This window comes from Pongo abelii, chromosome 16 (assembly GCF_028885655.2).
Source record: "Pongo abelii isolate AG06213 chromosome 16, NHGRI_mPonAbe1-v2.0_pri, whole genome shotgun sequence".
Taxonomy (NCBI): Eukaryota; Metazoa; Chordata; class Mammalia; order Primates; family Hominidae; genus Pongo; species Pongo abelii.
The window spans coordinates 72,443,549-72,466,378 of record NC_072001.2 but is presented as its reverse complement, the minus strand read 5'-3'; the positions used below and the strand labels follow the sequence as shown (position 1 = coordinate 72,466,378).

The 22,830-nt window shown below is 37.3% G+C and overlaps 1 protein-coding gene across 4 annotated transcripts in view; it reads right to left on the bottom strand.

Moving 5' to 3' along the window:
- Nucleotides 1-22,830, bottom strand: part of GLCE (glucuronic acid epimerase) — a 125,895-nt gene that overhangs the window by 7,892 nt on the left and 95,173 nt on the right. For 2 of the 4 annotated variants that reach the window (XM_002825605.5, XM_009249963.4), the window contains 2 exons: nucleotides 7,921-8,522; nucleotides 2,975-3,220 (listed from right to left, as the gene is read on the bottom strand). In XM_002825605.5, the coding sequence (XP_002825651.2) occupies nucleotides 2,975-3,220; nucleotides 7,921-8,509 (835 nt within the window). In that variant the 5' untranslated portion in view covers nucleotides 8,510-8,522. Of the gene's footprint in view, nucleotides 1-2,974; nucleotides 3,221-7,920; nucleotides 8,523-13,052; nucleotides 13,759-22,830 lie in introns of those variants that run through there. The other 2 variants (XM_009249964.4, XM_054531630.2) reach the window with 2 other exon arrangements.

Below are 22,830 nucleotides of genomic sequence, written 5' to 3'. Positions count from 1 at the left end.
ACAACACAGACGAACCTTGAAGGCATTATGCTACACGTGACAAGTGAGAGAAAGATACTGTATGATCTCACTTATATGCGGACCCCAAACAACTGAACTCACAGAAACAGGAGAATGGTGGTTGTCGGGCTGAGGAGTGGGAAAAATGGGGAGATGTTGATCGAAGGGTACAAACTTCAGATATAAGATGAATAAGTTCTAGGGGTCTCATGTACAGCAATGGTGACTACAACTTATAATACTGTATTGTATGCCTGAAATGTGCTAAAATATCTCTTAAATGTTCTCACCACCATACAAAGAAAGGTAACTATGAGGTGATGGATGTGTTAACTAATTTAATTATGGCAATCATTTCACAACATATATGTACATCAAAGTATCACATTGTATACGTTTGCCAGTTATACCTCAATAAAGCTGGGAAAAAAAGAAGAGCCTTTAAATCAATGTTTCACATCCAACAAAAACTGTTATCAGTCCATTCATTTAATCAACAGATTTACTACATAGCATGAGAAGAGGCCCTACGCAAAATCTTAAAAAACACCAAGAGAAAGAAGAATCAGGCAGAAGAAGAGAAGCTCCCAAGAAGCCTGAGCAAGAATGGCTACAGAAATAGGAGAAAGTGAGGTCATGGAAATCAAATGAAAAGAGTGCTTGGGGAAAGGGAAAGTTAATTTAATTTAATAGAGTAGGACAGGCCTAAAGTTTCAATTCATTCAATTTTAAAATTAGAAAAAGGAATAAAACATTATTCAACAAATAAAACAACAAAAATATGCTGCAGAACCATATTATATGACTCTTTACTCATATCTGATTTTATCCCCTTTCAGAAAAAAAATTCAAGGCCAAGAAAGAAAAAAAAAAAAAGGCCAACAGCACTCAGCTTGTGGTCCTCCAGGGTCTCACCTCACTTGGGCCTATGCTTTTATGTACAAGTTCCAATTTCCTCTTAATGGTGCTTCTCTGAATTTATCTCCCATGAGGTCTATATCCTCTAAAAAGCCTCATTTCTCATACCTATGCTTCAATAAAATAGTCTCACCTCTTTGATTCCCTTCTCCTGCTCTGTTCTGAGCAATAACTCCCACGTAACTCCAACTCACCTTCTCTCATACTCTTATAGCATGCAACTGGAGATGCAGCATCCTTAGTTCAAAAATCCGAAATCTGAAATGCTCCAAAATCCAAAACTTTTTCAGTGCTAACATGATGCCACAAGTGGAAAATTCCACATCTTCCCTCATGATGGGTCGCATATATTATTAAAAATATTATAAGAAGTTGCCCTTGGGTTATGTGTATAGCATATGAAATAGAAAAGAATTTTGTGTTTAGACTTGAGTCCCATCCCCAGGATATTTATGTATATGTAAATATTCCAAAATCTGAAACACTTCTAGTCCCAAGCATTTCAGATAAGGGATACTCAACCTGTACACGCACACACAGAATTCCATTCCCAGCTAGCACTCTTCCACCAACAGGGAGTTCCAACTTAGAACAGCTGTGTCCCACTCGCAGAGTGGCTGTTAGAGACAGAGTTCTCTCCTCTATATGCTTAAAACCATCTTAGGAAGTAGTTTTATCTCCAGCTACTGGCTACAGAATGAGGGGCTAAGGCGAGGATCCCTCACTTAAGATGTGGGGACCTATCTTTTGTATTACTCAGAGCACCCAAAAGTGCACAATGAAATCTGTTGCTCTAAATAGGACAGAGTTCAAAAGACTGTCCTAGAAAACCTTCCAAACACTCAAGGAGATCAAGGTGAGGGCTGCTGATTCCACCTAATCCAGACAACCATTATTAACTAGTGCAAAAATAAGTTTCTTGAGTGCACCCAAAAGTTCTTTTGCATAGTCTAATCATTTCCTGTTGCAATAACCTCTTTGGTATCACAAGCTAAATATTCTTAAACATTTAGTTGTACTTTCTCACTCAGCCAAACCTGTTGTTTACAATAAGCAAAGATGCTCTGTGTACCAGAATATCACAGAACGCCACGGGAGAAAAAGAGTTCTAGTGACAGAATAAAAATTAAAGGTCATCTATTATTTGCACTGCATTCAGTACTCATAAATTCATTACTTAAGGCTATCTAGAATGAGTAGGTTTGTATTGTGGCTTTCAGGGTCTGTAAATTACAGTCATCAATGAACAACAAGGAGAGAATACAGAAGAGGCCTTATAACCTTTCCTCTCTTTTTATTTACCAGCTGCAAGATTGGTGGGAGGGTGGAACAAGTTCTGTACTTGACAACATTCCCCCATAGAGAATTAAACCTGAGGTGCTAACTAAAATTATTTCATTGTCTTCTTAAGTAATGGACTCATTAATTCTCATTGATATTGATTAGTGCAGGAAAATGTATTACATTCTAATTAGTAAGACTGTCTTAGTAAAAGGAGAAATGTTGCATAAAGTTAATTTGATTTTGTTAATTATTTTATTAATGAAAATGACTTTACATGAAGTTTGAGATAATCTACTACATTAACAAAATCCAATATGGGAAACAAGCCTCTTTGGTAATGCTCTATTATCCTGAAAAAATTAAAAGCTATTGGCAAAAAATAGGCAAAGGAAAGAATGGCTGTCTCCTTAAAACCATTCTATTTACTGCAAAAGTTTAAAAATTAAACTATACTGTACTGAAATATTAAATGGAGGAACTTCATTCCTATCGGATATAGACCCCTGGAGGCAGGTACACATTGTGCAGTAACCTGGACCTAATTCAATCTATGGCTTGGCTCTTTACATAGTAAATATTCCTTTTTATAACCTTGACTTTTTAGCTGTATCTTTTTTAGAGATTTCATTGGGGTGACACCATTTGTTACTTTATATATGTAATATAAAGGGTCTGCTTATGTGTTTTTTTAAACCATATTAAAATTTTAAGGGAATATCAGGGTCCCATAAATCAACATAAAGTTAGCAGGCACATATAATACATAACTTACCTGGTGCAATAAACTGTTTGACATTGGTGAATCTAGACTTATCAGCCACATTAGCCATAAAGCAGCCCTTTGGCACAGTCCAGTCATTAGGCTTGTTGTTTTTGTCTCTGTCTTCTGCTGTTTCATATACCTCTATGTGAGGAGGTTTCTCAGTTAGATTTTTGCTGTAATGACTTAACCCATACTGTGCAATCTGGATTGGATAGAAATAGCCTTGAGGTCCCCATTGTGTAGATAATGGCACACCTATAAAATAGAGAAACAAAATGAATAATCACATCCAGACGTTACAAGCCTATTCCTAATACCATTCCTCACTGATTTACTTCTGGGGGATCTTACAGGGTTATCAGGAAGTTGTGGGCTTCCTTATAATACTGCTCTCATAATGACCAGATCTAGTACCAAATTAACCAGATGTGAAAAACAAAAATTAAGTATTCTTTCACTCTCATTCATTATTTGTTAACAAATAGTGCAACGCTATAAATTACCTTTTAAGGACTGGCTTTTTATGTGTGTTATTTTTGCTCATGGCTACAGATGTCATGTTTCATACTCCTGTTTCATACCTTCAAATTCTGCACAATTTAGATGCATATAGTTAATGTCACCACAGTTTTATTTTCAATATTAATCCTGAAATTTTCTTAAACATTTATACTTAACGATCAAGTTACTACATACTCATCTTTCCCTCCAATGTCAAAGTGTGGTCTACTAATTAGGTATGTCATCTGATGGTTAATGTATTTGCTTTAAAAGCCAGTTGTGGCTGGGCACGGGGGCTCATGCCTGTAATCCTAGCACTTTGGGAGGCCGAGGTGGGTGGATTGCCCGAGCTCAGGATGAGACCAGCCTGGGCAACACGGTGAAACCCTGTCTCTACTAACATACAAAAAGTTAGCTGGGGGTGGTGGCAGGTGCCTGTAATCCCAGCTACTTGGGAGGCTGAGACAGGAGAATCGCTTGAACCCAGGAGGTGGGGGTTGCAGTGAGCCGAGATGGCACCACTGCCCTCCAGCCTGGATGATGGAGCAAGACTCTGTCTCAAAAAAAAAGAAAAAAAAAAAAAAGCCAGTTGTGACTTGGCAATTTAAAATATAAACACAGCTTGAAATTCTTTTTCATATCTTTCCTGTTAAAATATAATTCTTAAGAATAAGAAGTGTTTTTTAAAACATGAATTTAGTTTATATATTTCACCACAGATTCTTGAAATAATTCATTAATAGATGACTTTTTGTAAAGTCCTAAGCACAACTTTTAAATGTTTGGTATTAGTGTTTATCTTAGTAATTACTACTTAGGAGCTACAAATCCTACATTTACATAATGTATTGTTGAATCACATATGTATTGAGAGATAAACTACTATCTGTAGTTCTAAAATTAATAAGAATCTGATGAGCACAGCAGAGACTGGGAATCTACAAAATTTCATGTGTTTTGTTGTAGATTCAAAACAATGTTTACGGAATTAGGTAGGCTACAGATAAGCTTTTTAACATTCGTACCTTTCCTCCAAGAGGGGGATCCCCTCTGTATTTCAAATAGAATTATTATCAATTAATAAAAGGTAGTTTATAAAACCTCATTAAACATGAGTGCTGACTACAATAATGTGCAACTGGCACAAGAACTGAGACTGATCAATGAAACCAAGTAGCAGTCCAGAAACACATTCTAGTACTCCTATGAATTTGGTATAATGACGAATATTCCGTCAAACTCAGTGGGAAAAGAGATGATTCAATACATATTGGGGAAAAACGTTTAAAATTAGGCTGTGACCTTGTACCATTTGCCAAAATATAAATCAATTTAGCAGAACTAAAAAAGTTACATGTAAAAAAATGAAACCATAAAACTATCAGAGAAACTAAAAGTGAAAAGCTGATCATAATGTGGTGTGGCAAGTGCCTTTCTAAGCATAAAAAGAAGAGATACAAAGACCAAAAACACCCCATAAGTTTAATAAATGGAACTAAAAACTTCTAAAACCAACAAATCATATGTAAAATGAAAAGACAACCAAAATGAAGAAATATCTTTAGCAAATATGAGTACTGCTACCCTTACTACGTAAGTTCACACAAATACATTTTTTTAAAAACCCACTTATCACATTCGAAAAAGGGGTAAAGAACATGAAAATATGGCAAAAAGCATAAGAAAAAGATATCTGACCTCACTAGTTGTTAAAGAGAGAAAATTATAATATCCCTCTGTAACCAACAGACAAAAAAATAATGTTCCATGATGGCAAGAGTTGGGTGACAACGTCGCCCTCATACTCTGCTGCTGGAAGCATAAGCAAGTTCCACCTTTCTGGGAAACAGCTGGCAAAACTGTGCAAAGGTTTGGCAGGTTATTTGACATGGCAGTTAATTATATTCTCAGAACAGGAATACTCTACAATGAGAATAAAATTAAAATAGCAAATAAAGATTAACAATGAAAATCTGTAACATTTATAATAGCAAAAAAATGGAAATGTAGTTAGTCACCCTTTGTGCTACCAAATACCAGATTTTATTCACTCGATCTTAATTTATTATACATTTAAAAATAACTAAAAGAATATTACTGGATTGTCTGTAACACAAAGAAAGGATAAATGTTTGAGGTGATGGATACACCATTAACCCTGATGTGATGATTATTATACATTGCATGCCTGTATCAAAATATCTAATATACCCCATAAATATATACACCTACTATGTACCCACAAAAATTAAATATAAAACATTAATTAAAAACATAAAAAACCTAGAAATGACCTAAGTGTACAACTAAAGAGAAGGGTCTCATACATTACATATATCATGGCATGTCCTTACTACGAATATTAGTTATTAAAATGTTCAATAAACATTCAGTGAGGGGAAACAGTCAAAACATGTTAAGTAGAAAACATCAGAATAAAAATTGACCGCACAGTATGATCTGAATTTTTTTTTAAAGATGCATTTCTACTAAGCAGCCATAAAAAAGAAAGAGATCACATTCTTTGTAGAAATATGGATGGAGCTAGGGGCCATTATATCCTTAGCAAACCAACACAGGAACAGAAAACCAAATACTGCATGTTCTCACTTCTAAATGGGAGCTAAATGATGAAAACACATGGACACATAGAGGGGAACAACACACACTGGGGCCTACTGGAGGGTGGAGGGTAGGTGGCGGGCGAGGATCAGAAAAATAACTGATGGGTCCTAGGCTTAATACCTGGTGACAAAATAATCTGTAAAACAAATCTCCATGACATGAGGTTACCTATGTAACAAACCTGCACATGTACCCCTGAACTTAAAAGTTAAAAATAAAATAAAATAAAATAAAATAAAAAATATATTTCTACAACAACAAAAAGAATGGGGAAAAAAGTCAAAATATTAACAGAGGTTATGGGTACTTTTTACCTTTTTATTTTAGAATTGAGGTACCTATTAATTTCATGCATTTAAAAAATTGCTGGAAAAAAGGTTTGACTCTGAATATCTTTGAAATCTCTATTACTCTCCTGAATAACTGTATCGTAAACATCAATACGATTATGCTAAAACATATGTCTAAGTACAAAGGCCTCCAGAGAATATATAAAAATCATAATAATTATATTGAGGTGGTAAGAGTATAGGTGAATCTTGTTGCTTCTCTCTTCTAAACATTTGGTAAGGATATTGGCCAGACACAGTGCCTCATGTCTGTAATTCCAGCACTTTGGGAGTATAAGGCGGGAGGACTGCTTGAGTCCAGGAGTTTCAGACAAGCCTGGACAACACAGTGAGACACTGTTTTTACAAAAAATAAATTTTAAAAAATTAGCTGGGCATGGTGGAGCATGCCTATAGTCCCAACTACTTGGGAGGCTGAGATGGGAGGATCACTTCAGCCTGGGAGATCGAGACTGCAGTGAGCCATGACAGTGTCACTGCACTCCAGGCCTGGGTGACAGAGTGAGATTCTGTCTCAAAATAAGAGAAAAAGATATTATAAAAAATTTATCTAAGTAGTAAAATCAAAGGAAAAAACTCCTGCATCAGATATGTAAACTCCAATTTCCAACTTGATGAATAAACACACCATTAACTTCACAGACATGGGTGGGCTGTAATCCTTCGGTCTGTGGGAGTCTGAAAACATCCACATGGTCACCAAGTGAGCAAAACTTCTTTCCAGAGCAAAAAAAATATATTTAGTTAGTTAAAAGCTTGTTTCAATACAGATTTTAAAATATCAAGATCTTAAAATCACTTTATAACACAATGAGGAAAGTAAAACCCAAAACAAGAAATCTCAAAACATATTAAGCTCTTTCCTCTGTTTAAGTGATATACTTTAAAGTCAAATTCAATTTGGCTTTCTGGTTTGAAAAGCAAATTCCAAAGCATATTAATTGTATCCACGAGGAACTCTTACTGCCCCAGGTTTTAAAGACAATGAAAAATGTAATAGACTAGGAATTCAGTATAAGTCCAGAGAAAAAGCATCTACGTATTGTCTTGTTCTGAAGACTTGAAACCTCCTTCCAGGGATGACACCTGACTAATTAGGTAACCAGACCGCACTGGTACACTGATGGGTCCACTGGATGGTCTCTCTCCTTTTTCCATCTCTCATAGGATTCTAGCTATATATTTTAATGCAAAATTCTGGAGAAGCAGTGCCTTTACCTTACTGGTGAGAATTTTAGATTCCGAGTTAGGTTAATAAAATAATTCTATTTGCCCAGATATGGTCTTACGGCAGCCCTTAAGTCATAGTATCTAGAAAGTTGCCCTAGGTTCAGACTTAACCTGTTCCTCCCTGCTAAATTAGAGTGATGAAAGGCCTTTTGACAGTAAGCTATGTACTTGATGTATAATTAACAACATTTTCTTATTCCTCAACACAATCATGCTTGAAAAATGCAAGTGAAGCAGACAGATACCAACCTTCAACCCCACTTATGCACTTGACTCTGTCTCGGACTTCCACATTGTAGCCTTCAAAAGACATAAACACACCATCGGGGTGATAGGGGGCTCTCTGTGCATAGACTTTGGAATAGCTATGAGAGAATTCAAACCGATCATAGCCATCATACTGAACCACCTTTCCATAAACATCAAAATATTTCTCAACCCAAGTGAATGGAAGAAAGACTTCGTTCCCCTCTCGTCTCCCTTTAATTGTGTGTTCATCATTTATGAGACAGTCAATTTCTTCATATTTGAGCCCTAACACCTTACTTCCCACATTGCTATTGAAGCCCCCAACAACAGGGGGTGCTTTCTGCTGTTCCTGAGGGAATGCTTCCTCAGACTGTTGTTTGGCCACATGGTTCATATAGTTGTTACTCTCAGATGCTGCTGCTGCTCTTTTTTCAAACCCATCCACTCTGAAGCCACTACTCAAACGCCGTGGAAACTGGATTGCTTTGTCACTGGAACACTTATTCCACAAAAGTACTGTGACCAAAGTGAAGAGTGCGCAGATAATAATCAAAGTCTTATAGTTGACCCGAGCTGCCAAGCAACGCATATTCAGACCATACCTACGGAGGCAAGAAGAAAAAAAATCATGCAAAGATGTACTACTGGCATTTCATAGGATAAAGTTTTCTTTGCTTTTTTTTTAATGTTGAACAACTGTATTAGAACAATTTTGGATCAGATTTAAAATTGCAAACTCAAACTTTTCAACACAAAAAAGGTAAGAGGTGCTGCCTCCTTTTGGTGAAATCCTTAGCACAAGCTTCTAAAGCAGAGATGTTCAAATTTTCTTAGTTTGTGGCTCCCTTGGTATCTCAGTAATTTTTCACAATGCCCCCTAGGCCAAAAGAAATACCTAATACAGTTTGAGTATGCTGTACCCAAAATGCTTGGGACCAGAAGGGTTTTGGATTTTGGATTTTTCTCAGATTTGGGAATATCTGCATTACACTTAACAGTTCAGCACCCCAGATCTAAAATCTGAAAAGCTTCACTGAGTATTTCTTTAGAGCATCATGCTGATGCTCAAAAAGTTCTTGATCTTGAAGCATTTTGTATTTTGGGTTTCTGAACTTGGGATGCTCAACATGCAGCATTTATTAAATAGTTAGGGCCAAATAACTACTTATGTACAAGTATTTATGTCCTAACACCTTAGTAGCTGTCTGAAAAAACATAGTAGACCTTTTCAAGGTAAACACCAACATCCATGTTGCTAAATCCAACAATGAATTTTTAGTGCTCATCCTACTTGACCTCCTAACAGCATAAAATAGGCAATGGCTCTTTCCTTCTTGAAACATTTTCTTCCCATGGTTTCTAGGGCACCATTCTCTTTTGGTTGTCTTAAAATCCCACTGGCTGTTCTTCTCTTCTTTGAGTCTTCCTTTTCATCTCCCTAATTCTTAAATGTTAGAGTACCTTAGGGTCCCAGTCTTTTGACTTTATCTCTATTCACTCTATTCACTTTGATCTCACCCAACCTCATGCCTTTAAATACAAGGCTGACTATCCCCAAATTCTCTTGCCAGGCCAGGCCTTTCTTCAGAGCTGCAGATACATATATCCAAATACACATATCTTTATTTGGAGGTCAAATAAATTTCTGAAATAACATCCAAAACTTAACTCCCAACCTTTTCCTCAGTCTGTTCCACCCTTCCTACTGCTCAGACTGAAAATCTTGATCCTTTCTTATTTACTCAATATCCCATAAGTCAGGAAATTCTGTTGGCTCTACCTTCAAATTATACCCAGAATCTGACCTCTTTTCGCCAACTACATTGTTACTACCATGTCAGAACCACTGTCATCTTTCACCTGGAACACAGCAGTGACATTCAAACTGGTCTCTCTCCTTCTACCCTTACCCTACTACTCCACCCTCAAGTCTATTCTCAACACAGCAGTCAGAATGATGCTCTTAAATTTAAGTCAGATCATGTCATTCCAGTACTGATGGGAGGAAAATGTGATGCTGTTGCTTCTTCTGGCCATATGGTGTATGAGCCTGTTGTGATTGCAATGCAAGTAGTCCTGGGTTACTTTTTGCTGGGATGATTGGGAAACATGGGAAATTATGGATAGTTATATGTATAACGTATGATACACTTCAGCCTGCTGAGAGTAAAGGAAGTAGTTTAACTGCCGTTTGCCGCAGGAGCTCTGTAATTTATTGTATGGTGTGAATCAACAACTAATTTTATTGTTTTTAATCCCTCCTTCTCATTTTCTCCTCAACTCTTTTGGCAGCAATGATATATTAAAAAAAAATCAAATGCTAAACTTCAGTTTCTCAAGAAGTTGATGGTGAATGTGTAATTCATTCATTTCTTTTACTTCCAAGGGAAGGCAAACTTTGTACCCTTCAGTGTCTGAAAACAACCGTATTCTGCTCTCACCCTTGATTAATAGTTTGGCAGGTTGTAGAATCCATGGTTGCATATTATTTTCTCTCTAAATGTTGTAGGCAATACTTTACTGTCTTAAATCATTAAGAGTTATTCATAAGGGGTTTGATTTCAGTCTCTTACTTGTTACTATGTGTGTGGTTTCTTTCTGGATCTTTGTTTATCCTAGGAATTCTGCAGTTTTGAGGTGTGTCACAGTACCATGTTTGATTCTCTATTTCAGCACTTGGTGTGCCCTTTCAATCTAAAAACTTGTGTCCTCCTATTCTTGTTTAATGGATATAGTATCTTCTTGGATCTCTGAATATATTACATGATTTATTCTTCTTTTTTTAAAATAAAGTTCTTTCTTATTAGTTTTACTTTTTCCACTGGCCATGTTCCTGGTTATTTAGTCTTTCATGCCATTAGTTTTTCCCACCATGCCTGGTGATCTTGGGTTACTCATTCACATTTAAGGGAGAATGACTCATTAGCCAACATAGATTTCCTGTGTTATTTTGAAGATAGTCTGATTTTGGCTAGATTGTTCCCCTGGTGGGGATAAAAAGAGGGAGCTCTGTGTGGGCTGGACATGAGCTGACTGGCAGTGTTCCCACAGGGTGAGTGGGTGGTGAGCCAGCAGACCTTTCAAATGCCAGAAAGAAGATGGTGCTTTCTCTTTTGTTACACGAACACAGCACACACTTTAGAAGCCTTCGTCTTTCTCATGCTCTCTAAAGAAAATCTGCCTGGTGTTTGCCTGGGATTCTTGCCAGCTATCTGTATTCAAGTGTAGGGGTGAAAGAGGTATGAGGAGGGGAGAAGAGGGTATAGTTGGGCCTACTGGTACTCAACCAGAGATCCGGAAATCTGTTCAACTATCATCCTTGGGTAGTCCTCCTATTTACTGTTACTGCTTCTTCATTTCTCAATTTTAAACATTTTATTTTGGTAGGGCATCAGAAGGGAAAGGAAGTGAATACAGATTTTAAGAACTGGAAACCCAATAATACATTTTTAACCCTATTAACTGAGAATAATTCATTTCATCATCTGCATTATTACTATGAGAAACCAAAGTGTGTAACAAACAAAACTTTAGAAGTCATATAAATTGAGGATTTCCTTATATTGTAGTGGGGGCAAACTGATAACACTAAATGGTGTTTTGTTTTTTTTTAAATCCTTCATTAAAAACACTTATATGTCAACAGTGGAGTAATCTGTCAGCTATGCCTTACATTTTGACCAATTAATATAGAAATATAAAGCTTTTTATCCTATCTTTGAGAAGTGCCCTTCCTCCACTACTCGAATGCCTGTAACCCTGCTTATGGAACAAGGCTACTGATATAGTTTGGGTATTTGTCCCCACCCAAATCTCATGTTGAAATGTAATCTTCAGTGTTGGAGGTGGGGTCTGGGGGGAGGTGTTTGGATCATGGGGGTGCATCCCTCTTTAATGACTTAGCGCCATCGCCTTGATGATGAATGAGTTTGCGTGAGATCTGGTTGCTTAAAAGTATTGCCCACACTCCCTTGGCTCCTGCCCTGGCCATGTGACCTGCCTGCTCCAGTTTTGCCTTCTGCCATGAGTAAAAGCTCCCCGAGGCCTCCCCAGAAGCTGAGTGGATGCTGGCACCATGTTTGTATAGCCTGCAGAATTGTGAGCCAATTTTAAACCTCTTTTTTTAAAAAAAATAAATTACCCAGTCTCAGGTATTCCTTTACAGCAATGCAAGAACAGACTAACACAGCTACCAATATGTTGAAGCACACGATGGGAAAGTAAAGAAAAATCAAATTTAAAAACTTCCAATAATCCTTATGTCCAGGTTTTATTGTCTGATGTCATTAGTTACTAAAGACAATGAGGGCTTCTTAAAGAAATGAGTAATTCTAGGTCTAGGGATGGGATACCTTGCCACACCAGAAAACAAACTTTCAACTACCAATGAGATAAAAATCAAGGGTGTCAAAAAAGCAGCAGGAGACAGATAAAGCTAGAAAATTATTGCTAATTGCTAAAACTGAGAGTGATAGATATATTGGAAGTTCAGTATACCACTCACTATATACTTTTGTTTAAACATTTCCATAAATACATAACATCATGGCAAAAAGACACAGCAATCAGTCTAAAAGGTCCTCTTCCCTATTAGTCAAATTTGTAAGAATTATGACTGAAGTAGACTGAAACACAACGAAGCAATAAAAATCCATGAATCTGCAATAATATTTAAAAAGGAGAAAGCCAGCAAAAAACTTACCTAATCTTCTGAGCTGACAAAAATTGGCAACGGAGTGAAAAAAATTATTTACTTGTCTTTGTAGGAGCAACCATATTTCAGAACAAATCAATAACCCTAGTAAATAAAATACTCTGTTGTACAAAAGGCTATCTAATAATAATAAGTAAATTTTGTAAAAAAAATCAGAAAATTAGCATTATGTAATCCCTCATGATATTACAGATTCAGGCAAGTGTTAAATGCAGGTATATGTTTGCCATGATTCATACTGTGCAAAGTAACACCAAATACATTATTTTCTAGTTGAAAGAAGAAAAAGATTAAACTTGACAGTGAAAGGATCAGATAGTCATCATACCCTAATTCAGCGGTCAACTTTAGTCTCCTTAATTGTGACCCATCCAGAAGCTGTCTCCTGATAAGTCATAATAAGAAATATATCACTTACCATATATTCCAGCCCAAAATGTTTCACTTGGATCTCTCAGGACATAAAATTTAATCTCTGGTTAACAGGAAATACAAGGGATAGAGGAACAAGTTAAAGGAGGAAGCAACCAGACACTTCTGGAAGGTGAGACATCCTGCAGGACAGCTGGTCCTGTCTCCTCAACTCAATTAGTGATATGAAAAGAAAAAAAGAGGGGGCTGTTTTGTGTGTGTGTGTTTAAGAGACTTAGGGACATAACAACCAGATGTGAAACTTGGTCCTAGACTGGGAAATTCAACAAGAGACTTGATAAAATGGAAAGATACCAAAATGAAGACTGTTAACTGAAAAAAATAGGTTACAAAACAGCGCATTTAGTATTATCTTATTTTAAGTAAATAATGCATATATAGGTCTTTATTTTCTAATTTTCCATGATCACGCTTACTAGTTTTTTTTTTTTAACTATAAAAAAATGGCATGTGCTTGCAGTCCCAGCTACTTGGGACTGGGGTAGGAGGATCACCTGAGCCCAGGAGTTCTGGGCTAGAGGGTGCTATGCCAATTGGGTGTCCACATTAAGTTTGCCATCAGTATGATGACCTCCTGGGAGTAGAGAACCACCAAGTTGCCTAAGGAGAGATGAACCAGCCCAGGCTGGAAATGGAGTGTGATGATCAGTAGTGGGATTGCGCCTGTGAAGAGCCACTGTATTCCAGCCTGGGCAACACAGCGAGATCCCGTCTCTTAAAAAAAATAATGAAAAACTAAGAAGGGCAAGGTTAACTTTGTTAAAATATTGAAAGAAAAAAATGTAAGTCAGTTAAAAATTTGTAGAAAAATTTAGCTTTCAAACGGGCACGGGGTTTTTTCAGGGGGGCGGGGGATGATAAGGGAGATGGAAGGAAGATGAAGAGAAGGAAATCTCTGAGTGTTGACATACAGTATTAACTAAAAAATAGGCTCATCTAAAGAGAAACTCAGTAATTTCATTATAATGTTGCCAAATTATAGAAAACTGATACAGATACTCTGAAATTTCAAGAAGTAGATTGCACTGACATTCTGCTAGGTATAAATGATGGCAAATTTGAGTGGTGAGAGGCTTCCTACTTATTTTGAAGCTTTTGCCACATCTACAAAATAGATTGATGTTTTAGGTAAAACAAACAAATGAAAAACTCATAAATAAAAAAAAAAATCTTGAAACCTCACCTACTGCTGACCCTAAAGATTTATTTCATTAGAAATAGAATCCAGTAAAAATCAGGTCTTATAATGCTGGAGATCTAAAACAGAAAATGTCATGCAGTAAGTATCATAAAGAAACTGTGAAAAAACTTCTTTGTAGAAATAGTTAAAAATTAGGGAAAGTAAAATATAACTTTTAGGATTTTTTTGGAAAGCAAATTGTTCTATTCTAAAGTGATTTGCAATTCAAATATCTTTTCTGTGATACTTTACTTTTCAGATTTATTTTCCTAGTTACGTCAAGTAACTATTAGAGTAATTCACTAAATATCAGGAACTATGGATAGCATCATGAGCTTTCAAAATATGAAGGTTATATTTCAGTAAAGAACAACCTTTGAATAGGTTTTTTAAATATTCACTTACATCGTTATTGGCTTTTTTTCCTCTGAATAATGTAGGCCAAGGTTTCCCTGCTTATTATTTCTCTTATCTACTTACACATCTATTTATGTTTCCTATAATTCCTTGATTGAGAAGAATGCTTACTCTTATTAAAAAAAATAATTTATTGATACTAAGTAGACGAAATAGTAATTGCTCAACAAATAATCAAACTCACTGATTGTTTTGATCAATATTTGTTCAGCAGCTACTATGTGGCAGGTAAGGCATTATCCATGTCTCTAAAGGACAGATTAGCAGGCAGAAAAAATAATAATGCTAAGATTTAAGAACTGTAAAAAAAAGTTGTGTAGACTATGCTATAAAACACCTTAACCTTTTAAGGTGTTAAGAAAAGCTTCCAGGTAGAATGAATTGAAGATTGACAGTTAAGCATGCTCCCAAGTCAGGGTATTTGCACTTGTCATTCCCCATGCCTAGCACTCTGTTTCCCCAGATATCCATTTGGATGGCTCTCTCACTTCATTCGGGTCACCGCTTAAATGTCAATGTATTAGAAAGGGCTTCCCTGGCCACCTTATCTAAAATACCAGTTCTCACCCCATCATTCTCTAGGTCCTTACTCAGTTTTATTTTTCTTCATAGCATTTATCACCATTTGACATATTATACATTTAAATTATTCATCCCCAATCCACTAGAATGCAAATTTCATGAGGGCTGGGATTTTGCTTCTCCTGGTCACTGTTTTATCCCCAGTACTTAGAAATGTGCCTAGCTTGCCTCATGCCTGTAATCCCAGCACTTTGGGAGGCCGAGGTGGGAGGATCACTTAACAAGGTCAGGAGTTTGAGACCAGCCTGGTCAACATGGTGAAACCCCATCTCTACTAAAAATACAAAAAATTAGCTGGGCGTGGTGGTGTGCACCTGTTGTCCCAGCTACTTGGGAGGCTGAGGCAGGAGAATTGCTTGAACCTGGGAGGTGGAGGTTGCCGTGAGCTGAGATTGCCGTTGCACTCCAGCCTGGGTGACAGAGTGAGACTCTGTCTCGGGGGGCAAAAAAAAATGTCTACTCTGTGCCTAGCTCAGAGTAGACATTCATTAAAGGTTTGTTGAATAAATGAACATTGTTAAATATTCTTTCTTCTCTGTTGCTCCCTCCTTTCCTTCCTTTCTTGAAAGGAAGCAAGCAAGCAAGCAAGCAAGCACTTGGCCTATATAATTAAAAAAAATAAAAAGCAGACATTTGAACCAGACAACTTTGTTTTCTTTCCAATATTTGGGTATTCAGAAATTGTAATCCAAATAAAAATGAATATAACTGACATAACAGAATATGGACTGTGATGCTGTATATTGGCCAATTTTAAAACAGATTTACAATTTAATTACTGCTGTTAGTAATGTTCCATCTGTTTACTGCTTAATAGACCAAGATTTAAATTATACAGTCAAATCGTTAAATATCCAGTGACAGATGTAACTCAAAGGAGAACTGCCTAATATTTTTGGTTGTTAGGATCCTTCTAGTAATATAAACGAGTAGAATTCTCTGGTAGCTACTCACAATAAGGCAAAACAGGAAGGAAATTTTGCAAGTCCCTTTTATTTTTTAGTAACAAAATTAAAACGATCTGTGATACAAGTGCTCATAATACTTCAAATAAGATTGTATTTCTAGGAAAAAATCCCAAAGAAACTGAGTAGGGGATATATATATGGACATGCTTTATGTTACTGAATTCTCACAATATTTCTAATATTTTCTCATAATTATATCTGTTATGGTGATCCGTGATCAGTGATCTTCAATGTTGCTATTGTAATTGTTTTGGGGTAATATTAACTGTACTCATATAAGATGGCAACCTTTATTGATAAATGCTGTGTGTGTTCTGACTGCTCCAATGACCAGCTGTTCCCCGATTCCCTGTTTCTGACCTTCTCCTTGGGCCTTGCTATTTTCTGAGACAAAACAATATGGACATAAGGCCAATTAATAACTCTACAATGACCAGTAACTATTCAAGTGAAAGGAAGAGCCACTGTCTCTCACTTTAAAACAAAAGCTAGAAATGATTAAGCTCAGTGAGGAGGGCATGTCGAAAGCCAAAACAGGCTAAAAGCTAGGTCTCTTGTACCAAACAGCCAAGTTGTGATAGCAATGGAAAAGTTCCTGATGGCAGTTAAAATTGCTACTCCAGTGAACACATGAATGAAAAGAAAGTGAAACAGCCTTATTGCTGATACGGAGAAAATTTTGGTGGTCTTAAGGTCAAACCAGCCCCAATATTCCCTGAAGCCAAAGCCTAATAATCCACAGCAAAGCCCTAACCCTCTTCAATTTTATGAAGGCTGAGAGAGGTGAGGAAGCTGCAGAAGAAAAGTTGGAAGCTAGCAGAGGCTGGTTTATCAGGTACAAGGTAAAGCAGCAAGTGCTGATGTAGAAGCTACAGCAAGTTATTCAGAAGCTCTAGCTAAGATCATTGACGAAAGCAGCCACACTAAACAGATTTTCAATGTAGACAAAGCAGTCTTCTATTAGAAGAAGATGCCATCTAGGACTTTCATAGCTAGAGAGAAGTCAATGCCTGGCTTCAAAGCACCAGCTGACTCTCATTAAGGGCTAATGCAACTGGTGACTTTAAGTTGAGGCCAATGCTCCTTTATAATTCTGAAAATACTAGAGCCCTTAAGAATTATGCTAAATCTACTCTTCCTGCACTCTATAAATGCAACAACAAAGCCTGGATGACAGCACATCTGTTCACGACATGGTTTACTGAATATCTGAAGCCCACTGTTGAGACCTACTGCTCAGAAAAAAAGATTCCTTTCAAAATGTTACTGCCCATTGACGATGCACCTGGTCACCCAAGAGCTCTGATGGAGATGTACAAGGAGATTAATGCTGTACCCATGCCTGCTAACACAACACCCATTCTGCAGCCCATAGATCAAAAAGCAATTTGACTATCATGTTTTTTTTTTTTTTTTTTTTGAGATGGAGTCTCACTCTATCGCCCAGGCTGGAGTGCAGTGGCATGATCTCGGCTCACTGCAACCTCTGCCTCCCAGATTCAAGCGATTCTTCTGCCTCAGCCTCCTGAGTAGCTGGAATTAGAGGCATGTGCCACTATGGCTGGCTAATTTTTATATTTTTAGTAGAGACAGGGTTTCACTATGTCGGCCAGGCTGGTCTCAAACTCCTGAACTCGTGATCCACCCACCTCGGCCTCCCAAAGTGCTGGGATTACAGGCGTGAGCCACCACACCCAGCCAACTTTCAGGTCTTAGTATTTAATAAATACATTTTGTAACGCTATAGCTGGCCACAGATGGTGATTCCTCTGATGGATCTAGGTAAAACAAATTGAAAACCTGCTGGAAAGGATCCACCATTCTAGATGCCATTAAGAATATTCATGACTCATGGGAGGAGGTCACAATATCAACATGAACAGAGTTTGTAAGTTGATTCCCACCTTCACGGATGACTCTGAGGGGTTCAAAACTTCAGTGGAGGAAGTTAACTACAGATGTGGTGAAAACAGCAAGAGAACCAGAATTAGAAGTAGAGTCTGAAGAGGGGGCTGAATTGTTGCAATCTCATGCATGAGCAAAGAAAGTGGTTTCTTGAGATGGAATCTACACCTGGTGAAGATGCCATGAACATTGTTGAAATGACTGGCCGGGCGCGGTGGCTCACGCCTGTAATCCCAGTACTTTAGGAGGCCGAGGCGGGCAGATTACCTGAGGTAAGGAGTTCGAGAGCAGCCTGGCCAACGTGGTGAAACTCTGTCTCTACTAAAAATATAAAAATTAGCCGGGCGTGGTGGTGGGCACCTGTAATCCCAGCTACTTGGGAGGCTGAGGCAGAAGAATTGCTTGAACCCAGGAGAAGGAGGTTGCAGTGAGCTCACACGGTGCCCCTGCACTCCAGCCTAGATGACAGAGTGAGACTCTGTCTCAAAAAACAAAAAAGAAAAGAAAAATAAATGACAACAAAGGATTTGGAATATCACATAAACTTAGTCAATAAAGCAACAGCAGGGTTTGGGAGGATTGACTCCAATTTTGAAAGAAGTTCTATTGTGGATAAAATGCTATCAAATGGCATGGAATGATACAGATAAATCTTTCATGAAAGGAAGAGTCATTCTATGTGGCAAACTTCATCGTTGTCTTATTATAAGAAATTCCCACCGCTACCACAATCTTCAGCAACCACCACCCTGAGCATTTAGCAGCCATCAACATCAAGGGAAGACCCTCCACCAGTAAAAAGATTATGACTTGCTAAAGGCTCAGATAATCTCTAACAATTTGTAAGCAATAAAGTATTTTTAAATTAAGGTATGTACTTTTTTTTTTTTGAGACGGAGTCTTGCTCTGTCTCCCAGGCTGGAGTGCAGTGACGTGGTCTCGGCTCACTGAAACCTCTACCTCCCGGGTTCAAGCGATTCTTGTGCCTCAGCCTCCCGAGTAGCTGGGATTACGGGCATATGCCACCACGCCTGGCTAATTTTTGCATTTTTAGTAGAGATAGGGTTTCACCATGTTGGCCAGGCTGATCTTGAACTCCTGACCTCAAGTGATCCTCCCCACCTTGGCCTCCCAAAGTGCTGGGATTACAGCCGTGAGTCACTGCACCCGGCCAGGTATGTGTATTTTTTAGACATAATGCTATTCTACACTTAACAGACTACAGTACAGAATAAACATAACTTTTATAAGCACTGGGAAACCAAAAAATGTGTGTGAGTCACTTTATTGTGATATTCACATTACAGAGGTCTGGAACTGAATCTGCAGTATCTCCAATGTATTCCTATAGTAAATTATATTATTTGAATTTCATAGATGAAAAGACTAAGGCATAAGAACCCACAAAAAGATTTACTAAAGGAAAAGGACAGGAACAAAGCCAAGACGAGAACTTAAATCTGATAAAAAATTTTGTGCATTCCCTACTTACAGATGATGAAACTGAGGCATTGTGATGTTAAGTAATTTACCTGAAGCCACATGATTATTTGATGGTTCACATATCTAGAATTAAGAATGGTATTTTAACTCCAGTTTTTCAGTCTGACTCCAAAGCCCGTGCTCTGATATGTCACAGGGTATCTTAGAACAGATATACAAATATTATATTTCAGAAGCTGAATACTCCCCTTCCCCAGAAGATTTCAACTTGTAACAGGTTACGAGATTGCGAACTGAATTCAGACATTCACAGGTCTTGTTTTGGTTAAAGTTTAATTTTACCATAAATCAACAGTTCACACAGGTAAACATAATTTTAGGAAAAGTTATCTAGTTGTTCTAAAAATGTATTAGCATTTCTGAATGAAGCTACTGAAATTTTTGAATTTTCCTTAAATCTAACAGTATAATTAAATGCCATATTAATACTAGAAAGGGACAGAAATGAGAGTCATGATTGTGAATGTTATGTATATATTCTAAGAAAGCTACCTGGTCCCCAGGTGGTTTAGAATAATTAAGCTCTTGACAACAGGATACTCACTGGCCCCAAAAATCCAGCAATAGCTTACAAATGCATTATAATACCTTATTTCTGTTAATAATTATTATGATGTTCTGGTATAGCTCGTTGAAGCCAAACCTTCTCCATGTTAATCTGAGGCTTTGAAAATGCACTCATGTTCTAAAAGCCCCAAGGTGGCAGTATATATGAGTAACTAACATTAGTACAAGAAATTAGGGTGTAAAAAGGAAGAATCTAAAGATAAAGCTATTTTTTGGGCTGGGCATGGTGGCTCACACCTGTCATCCCAGCACTTTGGGAAACCAAGGTGGGAGGATGACTTGAAACCAGGAGTTCGAGACCAGCCTGGATGACCTGAGACCCTGTCTTTTTTTTTTTTTTTAATTATTTTATTCTATGACTTTTTATTAGCCATAGCAAAAATAAAAATAATTTTTTAAAAAAGGCAAGAAGTCAAGGGGAATAAAAAGCTTTAACTTTTTTTTTCTACTTAGTTTAATTTCCGGCAAGAACATATAATCTTGAATACAGACTGTAATTACCCTTAGAATGAAAATCACCAGTGACACCAAAGGTCAAATCTATTTGCTCGTGTCATGCAACACAAATTGGCTTTTTTTTTTTTTTGAGATGGGGGCGGTCGCATTAGTTACCCAGCCTGGTCTTGAACTCCCGGGCTCAAGTGATCCTTTTAGCCTCCCAAAGTGCTGGGATTACAGGTGTGAGCCACTGAGCCGAGCCAATAAATCGGCTTTGAAGCTATGAAAGGAAAAAGCAAAACAACAAAATAAAAATTTCAACACTATGGAGATAAAGGAGAACCATCTAAGGAAAGCTAATTTTATTAGCCTTTAAAGATAATGTATAAATAAAAATGCAAAACAGAACTAGAAGTTGGGGGAAGACACATTCATGGTTATTGTGCTTTACTCATAAGGAGACCTGAGACCACCTGGTGGCTTCTATTAGCTCAGGTGTGGAAATTCATATTCTAAGCCTACTGGGCCTCCTACCTGACATACTTTTGCAGGAAAATCTTAGTCTTACCCCTAACAGGAAACCAAAGCAATTCCAGTTTTCTTTTTTTCTTTCCTTTCTCCTTTCTTTTCATTTCTTTCTTTTTTTTTTTTTTTTTTTGGACAGGATCTCTCACTCTGTCACCCAGGCTGGAGTGCAGTGCCATGCTCATAGCGCACTGTAGCTGCAATCTCTCGGGCTCAAGTGATCTTCCTGCCTTAGCCTCCTGGGTAGCTGGGACTACAGGTGCACACCATCATGCTTGGCTAATTTTTATTTTTAGTAGAGATGAAGTCTCACTATGTTTCCCAGACTGGTCTTGAACTTCTGAACTCAAGCAACACCCCCTGCCTTGGCTTCCCAAAGTGCTAGGATTACAGGCATGAGCTACCACACCTAGTTACAGTTTTCTTAACTTCAGCAACCATAAACTAGGCAGAAAGAATAATATGATGAACCTTTAAAAAATAATTTTAAGAAGTACAGATGTTGACTGGTTCCAGACCAACCACATTTTCATACTACTAGAAGGAAAGTTGTTTGCATCAAAGCACTATATTAATGAAATAGAAAAAGAAAATCCTCATCAATTCCTACAATAGTTAATGACAATGAGCTAATGAATAGATTAAATTCAATGAATGAAGCATTTTACTTAGTATTACTATATATGTATAGTATATAGATATATAGATATATAGCTTAGCTTAAGATCTGATACTGAGGAAAATAAAAATATATATAGAAACGATTTCTGCTCTCAAATAACTTAGAACCTTGAAGATACAAGACTTGAACATACAGAAAGCAATTGAAAAAAATCCACATTGAAAAGGTGGTAAAATAAATATAATAATTGAATTTGAAAATCAAATAAAAAGTAGTGTGGCAGGTAGTTAAGTTAGGAAAGGGAAAGATACTAGAAAGAGCTGCATGGGGAGAACACTTTACTGAAGCCCAACACAGATGGTATATACTGGTCTCCAAGAGAATATTAACAACCATTAAGTGAGGCCCTTTTCAAACACAGGATAATGAACTTGTAGCTATGGATTTCCTTAACTACACTGCAAAAGTACTTTTACATTCATTTCTTCATTTAATTTCTGCAACAATCCAATGAAATGGTCAGGAAAATGAGTGCTATTTCACAATAGAAAATACTAAGGCTCAGAAATTGATAAGGTGGTCTTTTGGTTCTAAGCTTTATCAGACCAGTGATTTCCAAATCCAGATAATTAAGTCTCATCCAGACTGGGAAAAGATGTTTCAAAGTCTTACACAAGTGATTCTGATGATTAATTTGGTCTGAGAACCAATACACCTGGCTCTAAATTTCACTGGGCATGAGAATTACCTAGAAGGTTTGTTCAAACACAGATTGCTGTTCCCAAACCCCACAGTTTCTGATTTACTACATCTAGGTAGAGACCTAAAAACCTGCTTTTCTACCAACTTCCAGGTGAAACCTATGCTTCTGGTCAGGGATCACACTTTGAGAACCACTGTAATATACCATATGCATAAAGTAGGTACTATGTGCAAGTGGAAATACGTATGCTGCCCAAACTCAGAACTATCTTAGGCAATTCTGAAAATTAGGGTCACTAGCATATTGATTTTTGCAGAATAATTAGTTTGTGCTCCAGTGAGAATGACTTTAGTT